This window comes from Marmota marmota, unplaced genomic scaffold (assembly GCF_001458135.2).
Source record: "Marmota marmota marmota unplaced genomic scaffold, marMar, whole genome shotgun sequence".
Classification (NCBI taxonomy): Eukaryota; Metazoa; Chordata; class Mammalia; order Rodentia; family Sciuridae; genus Marmota; species Marmota marmota.
This window is the reverse complement of record NW_026000222.1, coordinates 10,616,500-10,625,974: the sequence shown is the minus strand read 5'-3', so window position 1 is coordinate 10,625,974 and position 9,475 is coordinate 10,616,500. Positions and strand designations below refer to the sequence as shown.

The window sequence follows — 9,475 nt, the reverse complement described above, 5'->3', positions numbered from 1 at the left end:
TGGCGCACATCTGTAATCCCAGTGGCTTGGGAGGCTGAGGTTCAAAAACGAGATGCTAAGCAACTCAGTGAGACCCTGCCTCTAAATAAAATACAAAATAGGGCTGGAGATGTGGCTTAGTGGCCCCTGAATTCAATCCCTGGTGCCTCCGCCCCCCCCCCCAAAAAAAAAAAAAGAGGCATAAGTGCTACTTGCTTGACCTGGTCCTTCTGTCTAGCTCAGAGGAAAAGAACTACAGCCCTCCTCCAAAGCTAAAGACACTGCTTGCCATTTCTCTCCCCAAAAATCATTAATATGCATCTCTCCATTCTGTCACACACATTCCAGTGTGTGGGGTGAGGTCATCTTGCAGCATTCTTTCACCTCAGGGATTGATATTACGGTCAACCTAGCTGCATAAAGTAAAAAATGAGCGCCGCCCTCATCATTTCTCTTAACACACACACACACACACAGTCCAATCCATTGCCATGTCCTGTTGATCTTACTTCCTATCTTGAACACATCTGCTGCTTTGTACTTCCAAGGCAATCTCTTATCCAAGCCACTGTACTCTTTCTAAGGTTGATTTCTAATCTCTGAATTTTCACCTTTTTCTTGTCTAACTCCCATTTATTTCTATAGAAGCCTGACTGGTCTCTTCAAACCACACTGTGATGGCACCCCCCTGCTTAAATACTTCAGTGGATTCCCAGCACTTTTGTGTGGGTGGGGTGGGATGGTAACTGGGGATTGAACTCAGGGACACTCAACCACTGAGCCACATCTCCAGCCCTTTTTTTGTATCTTATTTAGAGACAGGGTCTCACTGAGTTGCTTAGTGCCTTGCTGTGGCTGAGGCACTCCTCCTGCCTCAGCCTCCCAAGTCGCTGAGGTTACAGGCGTACACCACTATGCCCAACTAGTCTGGGTCTTGATCTTAAGTGTAGCACTGTTTAGAATTCTATGCACCCTTAGGACAAACACTGACACCACCCATGAGGTTGTTTGAAACTCAACCATAAGGCCTTTTTCTTTGCCTAAGAGACCTAGAGGACATGGGAAAATGAAGTCTTTCAACCTTAGGTTTTACTGCTCTAGGTCAATCCCCATCTATGTTGAGGCGGCTAAATAGCAGGCATTCAATGGCCAGGGAGCAAACCCAGGCCTCTAGCATGTGAGGCAAGTGCTCTACTGAGCTGCTGGAATTACAGTGCACCACTGCGCCCTCCCAGCTCCCAGCACTTTTAGTAAACAGAAAACCCCACATAGTAGGGCTCAGAGCCCTGAATGCCCAACCTCTTCCTGTCTCACCGGGTGTCCTATTTCTTTAGGTTTCTGTACTCAGATTATCTATCTAGTATCTTTGCTTTATTTCTGTGCTCCTTTCTACCATAAGGCCTTTGTACTGTTTCCATATCATGGTAACACCCTCCTCCTTCGTTGACTTTCCTTTAGATCTCAACTCTAATGTCCTCAGAGAAACAAACCTTTCCTACCTCAGTTTGTCAGTTTCTCAGTAACCCATGGATTTCTTCAAAGCGTTTACCAGAGCTGGCATTTTATACAAATTTTGGTGGATGATTTTTTAAAATCTTTCCTTACAAGTCTAGAACTTAAAAGTTTGGGACCACGTGTTTCTGCTTACTCTAGTATAGAAGTCAGCAAACTGTCAGCCTTCAGTTGTTAATGAGGACTCTTTCTATTCCCTTCTAGCTTTCATCCTGTTTGTCAGTTTCCTGATAAACCCCACATACAAGTTTACTGCTATCTATTCCTCCATTCCCAGAGGCTTAGGCCAGACAGCTGGTTTCTGTCTCCAGCCTGCTGAATAAATCTTTAGGTCACTAATAATTTCATCAGTCCTGATAGCTTTTTCCAATGGTCCACATTGACAGTGTTGCCACAGCCCAGTCCCTTATCTGGTCTTGATCCTCTACACACTCCCAACGGAGGGTTGGCTTTCTCCATCTTAATTAACATTGCCTTTCTGAGGATGTACCATATTGGAAGTGTTTCTTTTTTAAAAACGATCTGGTTATCCATAGCTTAACTATCCATAGGAGTGGGGATGCTCCACACTCCCAGTAGTTCCCAGTTAGATATGCTGCAGACTTAGATCATTTTACCAACTACAGCAGTAGAAACCTGCTCTATGAAAGTAGACTGGCAACTCCCAAACTAGGACACTTGCTGAGGTGCAAATGACGAATGCTTTCTGATACATGACTCTTCTGAATACTGGTCTCTCCAGCTGCTTCCATGTCAGGGAGAAGGGGCTCCATTCTAACAACAGGCTCTCAGCCACACCCTGTCATGTCATTCTCAGCCCTGCTGAATTAAGCTAAAAATGAGAAAATTTCAGGCTCCCTATTGACAGGATCATCTCCACCTGCATGTCTAAAAGTTATGACAAACTTAATAGGTCCCAACCAAACTCTCTTCTTTCCTTCTTAAACATGCATTTCCTGAGTTTTTCCCATCTCAGTAAATGGTGACTCTACTTTTCTAGTTGTTCAGAACTGAAACCCTGAAATACATTTTTTCTCATCCCACATCTCATCAGCCAATTCTGTTGCCCTCAGAAACCGGTGAAGTGCAACAATTTCCATCGCTAACACCCAAAACTAAGCTCTCTCTCCCCAGCCCAGTACAACAGCTTGCTTTCACTCTTGCTCTTCACACACTAACTAGAATCATCCTTAAAAGTAATTCTCTGCTCAGCTCTCCAATGGCTTTCCATCTTGCTCATTATGAAATAATTCTGTGACTATCACAGGCTTGTACAATCTGGCCCCTCACTGTCCTTTACTAATCCCTTTGCTATTCCTCAAAAATATGGTTCTCTAGTCTGGACTGCCCTTTTCCCACTCATCTCTCTTTCCAGATCTTTACTTAATTGTCCCATAGCACAGCTATTTTTGATAGCCATATTCAAAATAGCACTCCCCATCCACATCCAGAATAGCACCTCTGTCCCCTCACCCTGCTCTTTTTCTTCTTTGTGTGTACCCCCACCAGAAAGAATACCTGTTTACTTGTTTCTTGTCTATTTCTCCTACTGCTGCCCCAACCAAAAAGAATACAAATTCCATGAAAGTAGTGGTTTGACTTTTGTTCACTGCTGTGCCCCCAAATCCCTTAAAACAATGCCCACACAGAGCAGACAGTAATACAAATTTGTTCCAAGAATAAGATGAGACAATCCTAAGCATTCATTGAACCAGCAGTCTGAGTAAAGAGTTACCAGTTCAAAGATAGAGACAAATGGTTTATTTGGTAACAAGGAGTAAAAAGAAACTCTTAATTCATCTTCTCTCTTCTGGTGGCTGAACGGAACTATGGTAGTCAAATAGATGGCAACATAAAAGAATTCCCTCGTAGACCTGATCTTTTGCAGAAATGCAAGGATTCCTGATTACATGCTCTGGAACTGTTTTCTACACAGAAGTGCCAACTGTTGTGCCTTCCAGTTTATCAGTGGTTGTTACAGTCTCCTTCTTGTCTTCGGGCTTCATAGCAGGAAACAGGAGTACCTCCTATAGGAGATAAAGATGCATTTTGAAGCTAGGAGGCATTCTATTCCTTTTGCCTCTGTTAATGTTACCACCCAAATCCACTAAAAAAATCAACGTGTTTTTTTATTTCAACTCAGTCCCTCTCAGTAACAGATGGAAGAGAACGAATGCACAGCACTATTTAGGGTGCCATAGAATTAGTAAACATGCATGCTATTAAAATTGGACAAAAATCGGGTTTCCACACTTAACAGGGCTCACTTAAATTAAATGAACTAACACCTGTAGAGAGCTCAGCACTCTCCTGGAAACTCATGAAATGCAAATAATCAGTATTCCTCCTGCTCATAGGGAGAAACTAAATCCTCTAAAGTCAGATTGCTCTCGGCTGCCTCCCGTGGAGCCACCTCCTCCAACAGCTCCTCCCAGTACCCCCGAAACTTTTCTTTTTCTCCTGGGCCACATGCTCTGCTTCCAACACAATAGAGTTTTGGGCAGTGTGTGCTATGGAGGGCTGCTGTGTACCTTGATGTTATTGGAATCTGTGAGAAACATGGTGATGCGGTCAATGCCCATGCCCCAGCCAGCTGTAGGGGGCAGCCCATATTCCAGGGCAGTACAGAAGTTTTCATCTATGAACATGGCCTCATCGTCACCAGCAGCCTTGGCCTACAAGAATAAAAAGAACCAAAAGATGACACTCTTCCAGGACATATCAATGTCCAAATGAACACAATGAAACATCTGAAGGAGTACCTCCTAGCACTCAAGACTTACTGGAAACTGGGATTTCCCAGTTAACTCCAGGATTGATCTGATTTTTGTTGTTGTTTGTTTGTTTGTTTCTCTTTTTTCCAAAAACCTGGAGATCTGAACTGATGAATTCTATCTCAGATGCATAAAAATTCTCTAAAATGACTCCACTGCTTGGGACTCTGGAACTCTCAGTGAGACTAATTCTCAAAAGACTATATGATGATCTAAGAGTCCTTCTCTCATTTCCTGAGACCACCCATTGGTGGCAGTGATAGTTCAGGCAGCCTGCTGGGTTTCTGTCTTCTTTATATCTTTATATGCTTCATTTCCAAGCCACTTCAATAAATATACAATCCAAGAAAAATAATGTTCTTGTTAGGCAAATGTATTTTTAAGACAAATATCATGTTCCCCACACATAAAATTTTCTGTGTGTTATTCAGTCAAAAACCAAAGTTTCTACCTTGAAATGTGACTTCCTCCAACAAAGGTTGTGCTTATCCTTCTTTCTGTTTGGTCTGTGTGCACACTGACACAGACCAGGGTGAAGGCTGCTATCTTCTGGTGACCGAGTTAGGTGGTGAAATGTGCCTTTGTCTGCACTCTCTTTTCTTACCTTGGCCTGTTCTTCAAACAGCTGCCGCTGCCTCATGGGATCATTCAGCTCAGTGTAGGCATTGCATATTTCCTTCTTCATGACGAATAGCTCAAAGCGTTCAGTCAAACCCTCTTTGGTGCGGTGCCTGGGCACAGAAGACCATAGAGAAGGTTGCATATCCATGCCCCTAACTTAACATCTGTTACAAGAGCTCCTGAATTAAAGTAGACTGAAAAGTATGACTGAAAAGTACGATGACAACCTGAAGCCTACATGCAGTCTCAGCACCAGATCATTTCATGTAATAGTGAAGAGGGTGAGAGAACCAGGAAAATATGATTAGCTTCGTATAAGCAGTGTGGCGGACAGTTACATGGAACCATACCTCCTATATTCATGACCTTCTGCATCCTGCTCACTTGAACTGTGGGCAGGCCATGACTTGGTTTGGTCAGTGGGGTATTAGCTGAAGCTTGCTGGTTTTTTTCTGGTATTGCAGATTGAACCCAAGGGCACTTTACCACTGAGCTACATCCCCAGTCCTTTTTATTTTTTATTTTTTTTTGAGACAGGGTCTCACTAAGTTGCTATGGCCTTGCAAAGTTGCTGAGGCTGGCCTCAAACCTGGGATCCTCCTGTCTCAACCTTCCAAGTCACTGGGATACAGGTGAGTACCACTATGGCCCACTTGATGTGTGCCTCACTTGATATGTATTTTGCATGTTAAGGCTTGGCTATGCTGAAGGGAAGCTCAGGCCATGCTACCAGAGGCCACATAAAAAGGCCCTGGAGGATGATGTCCCATCTGGTAGACCATGGGGAGAAGAACCAAAGTTCCCTGGCAGAAGAATTCCCCATTGAAAAAAGCCACCTGATTTATCCTAGCCAACATTACATGGAGAACACCAACTAGTCAAACCTAGGAAATCCTGAAAAAAAAACAAAACAAAACAAAACTGTTTTACACTACTAAGTTTTAGGGTGGTTATGCAGAAATAGGTAACTAAAATACCATGCTATATCTTACCATTTAGCCAAAGGGCTCATTATCTGCGGGTGATCACAGATGAATGTAGGATTGATGCATGTCACTTCCAGGAACTCCCCAACAAGCTTAATCAGAAAGCAGAACAGAACTAGATGTCACTTCTGGATAGTATTTTGATAGTCTTAGCCCAAGAGGAGACCTCAGCTCCCGCCCAGATGGATTTATCCTATAGCTTTTTCAAAGACGGGAAAGGACTAGCTGAGATAATACACATGAACTACTTGGCACAAAACTTAGTATAACAGTTTAAAGTTTTTTATTTTTGGTACTCGAGATTGAACCCAGGGACCTTTTTTATTTTGAGACAGGGTCTCACTAACTTGCTGTGGCTGGCTTCAAACTGCCTCAGTCTCTGGAGGTGCTGGGATTTCAAGAGTGTATCACCATGTTCTTAATTCTCTTATTTCCTCTACGGTTTTCCTATGAAGCTGCAAAAATGAACTCTTCGCAGTGTGAACTGTTTCCTACAGATATGAGCACATGATAGAGCATGGCCTCTAACCTTATCAAGGAGCCTGGCAGTGGTCCGAGGTGGAGGGCATTCGACAGCTTTTGCCACACAGATATCATCAAGAATTTTGCGAGTTTCTGTGGTAACAAATGTAAAAGTTAGGACAAGACACATTACATTAGCCCAGTAAAAACATATAAAGGGGGGGCTGGGAACGTGGCTCAGTAGTAGAGCATGTGTGAGCCCTGGGTTCAATCCCCAGCATTGCAAAACAAACAACAATAAAGCCAAAAAAGAGAATGATGTAGAAATTTTAGCTCTGGGCTGGGGATGTGGCTCAAGCGGTAGCGCGCTCGCCTGGCATGCGTGCGGCCCGGGTTCGATCCTCAGCACCACATACAAACAAAGATGTTGTGTCTGCCGAAAACTAAAAAAATAAATATTAAAAATTCTCTCTCTTAAAAAAAAAATTTAAAAAAAAAAAAAAGAAAAAGAAATTTTAGCTCTGACCCAATCAAATTTGGGGCTGAACAGGAAGACAGGCTATAAAATAGAGAACTATTATTTTACCTTCAGTTTCAAAGAGGTTTGTTTCCGGCAGCTTCACCCCCAGGGCTTTCTCAAGCTCTTCTACCATGCTGATTCTCCGGAAAGGTGGGGTGAAATCAATCTCGTAGGCTTGGCCCTCTGGGCCATCTGGGTGGTAGATGATCTTGTAACTGCCTGTAATGTTCTTCACCATTCCTGAAGAGAAACAGGCCATTTCAAAAGAATGAAGCCCAAGAAACTCTCCTCTTGAAGCAGCACACCTGCCCCCACAGACAAATTTGAAAGATAAAGTGAGCAGGACTCACCTGAAACCATCTTCTCTGTGATTTCCATGAGATCGTGATAGTCTGCATATGCCATGTAGAACTCACAGGTGGTGAACTCAGGATTGTGAGTCAAATCAATCCCTTCATTCCGGAACTGGCGTCCAATTTCATAAACCCGGTCAATGCCACCAACCACCAGCATCTGACAACACATGGCCATACTCAGAGAAGGAAGTCATGTCTAAAAGTTTCTATCTACTAACTGGTTATCACAGCTTATACCTGCTCTATTTAGACCCTTGTAGTGAACAGATGTCATTCTTTTTGGCTACCTAGGACTTATGAACACTCTTTCTGTATCTCCCTGCCCTGTCTCCTTGTGAGTCTGGGCCTCTCCAAAGAAGCATCTTGGGTTAGGCAACAAGTAAGTGACCAAGCTCCAACCAATCAGACACAATTGTGAGACTTTTAACATGGTAGCTACTAAAAGAAGATGTAGGTATTGCACAAAATTAATTTTGGTGAAAGGGATCAGATATCCACCTTTTACAGATAGTAGCAGTGGACCTATGCCTAGAAGAAAAGACACCATGTTCTACATGAAATATGATTCAGCATCATTCTTAGTTATGTGGTCTCCAAGCCTAACTGCCTGATTGTCTTAGAGATTGTGAACTTCCTCATACAGATGAATAAATTTTTATTTTCCTTTAAACTAGTTAACAAGTTCTGTTGTCTACAACTAAGAAACCAGAATGATAGGCTTTAATCTTTCTTTGACAAAAGACTAAAATCAGATATAAACTATAAACTTAAAAATTTTAGAGGAACCAAAGTAGGTATATCTGTTACCTGAGAAAGACAATCCTTCTGCACTGCAAGGCTCTACTGACCTTGTAGAGAAATTCTAGAAGTATTACACTCATAAACCTGAAATATCAGAACATTCTCCTGCTATTAAATACTACTATTGTGTCTGATCATACCTAGCTAGCCGATTATTTTCCAGTCTACAGCTTCTTTAAAGAAATGGGTTATTATTGACTACCTTATGGTACAGTTCTGGAGCAATTCTCATATATAAGTTCATGTCCAGCTCATTGTGGTAAGTGATGAAAGGCTTGGCTACAGCTCCTCCTGGGATGATATTCATCATAGGAGTTTCAATCTTAAGAAGACAGAGAGAAACATTAAGTTCTCATATAATCAGGGACCATGCTTTCAACATCACATCTCAAAGTAAAAGTGAGTTCAACAGTAACATGTGCTTGACAAAGAAATATAGATTGCTTCATTTTCTAGATTAGTGTCTCATTTCCATTAATAACACACAGGATCACAAATTTTCATAAGCTAAAAATGGTAATCTAAATGGCTACAGCGTTTCTTGAATTTAGTTGCAGTATTTATCATAAATCTAACTGCTTACATCCTTGGAGTTATTCTACTTCTAGGGATTCATCTATTTTTCTTTCTTTCTTTCTTTTTTTTTTTTTTTTGTGATGATGGGGATTGAACCCAGGGCTGTGTGCATATAAGGCAAGCACTCTACCAACTGAGCTATATCCCAAGCCCCTAGGGATTCATCTTGCAGAAACACTTGCATGTGTGCATAAAGATGTTCACTGAAATATTTAATATAGACGAAAACCAAAAATAACATAAATTATTAATAGGAGAAGCAATAAATTATGCCTCATTTAAAAGGAATGTGTGTGCGGGGACAGGGGGTGGTGTTATCCCAGCAGTTCAGGAGGCTAAGGGCCTAAGCAACTTAGAAAGACTCTGTGTTAAAATAAAAAAATAAAAAGGGTGAGGGGTGTTGCTCAGTAGTTAAGCACCCCTGGTTCAATCCCCAGTACATGTGAGGAACAAAGGCTCCAAAATATATGAAGTGGAAGGGTAGGTTCATTATAATAGAGAATGTGACTCCATTTATAGTTAAAGCAAAAATTAAAACAAGCTTTCAAAACATTTACACACACATACTCCATTTATACTGTGTGTATGCATATATGCATAGTAAATGGTAAGAAAGAATACATTTTAATGCTCCAGTTTGGGGAAGGAAGTTAGTTAAAAGAAGCAAAAGGTACTTTCACATTTGCTTCTATTTACTTTGTTTCACACTACATACATCTGTCTTTTTCATACAATTAAAAAATATTTTTTAATGCTAAAAACCCATAATGACTTGATAACATATTGAACATGACATACATGTAGATGCCCTACACCTTGCTCATTATTTTGGGAGTCAGAATGCTAAATAAATAAGGTACAACAAAGACAATGGCCCCCCCCCCCCCA

At 41.6% G+C, this 9,475-nt stretch overlaps 1 protein-coding gene across 1 annotated transcript in view; it reads right to left on the bottom strand.

The window, feature by feature from the left end:
• Positions 1 to 3,237: 3,237 nt before the first annotated feature.
• The window catches only part of Kars1 (lysyl-tRNA synthetase 1), a 15,710-nt gene continuing 9,472 nt past the window's right edge, over positions 3,238 to 9,475 (bottom strand). The window contains exons 5-12 of the mRNA XM_048792413.1: positions 8,214 to 8,362; positions 7,205 to 7,367; positions 6,921 to 7,094; positions 6,402 to 6,487; positions 5,879 to 5,964; positions 4,870 to 4,996; positions 4,023 to 4,166; positions 3,238 to 3,518 (exon numbers count right to left, since the gene is read on the bottom strand). Of these exons, the coding sequence (XP_048648370.1) occupies positions 3,420 to 3,518; positions 4,023 to 4,166; positions 4,870 to 4,996; positions 5,879 to 5,964; positions 6,402 to 6,487; positions 6,921 to 7,094; positions 7,205 to 7,367; positions 8,214 to 8,362 (1,028 nt within the window). The 3' untranslated portion in view covers positions 3,238 to 3,419. The remainder of the gene's footprint in view (positions 3,519 to 4,022; positions 4,167 to 4,869; positions 4,997 to 5,878; positions 5,965 to 6,401; positions 6,488 to 6,920; positions 7,095 to 7,204; positions 7,368 to 8,213; positions 8,363 to 9,475) is intronic.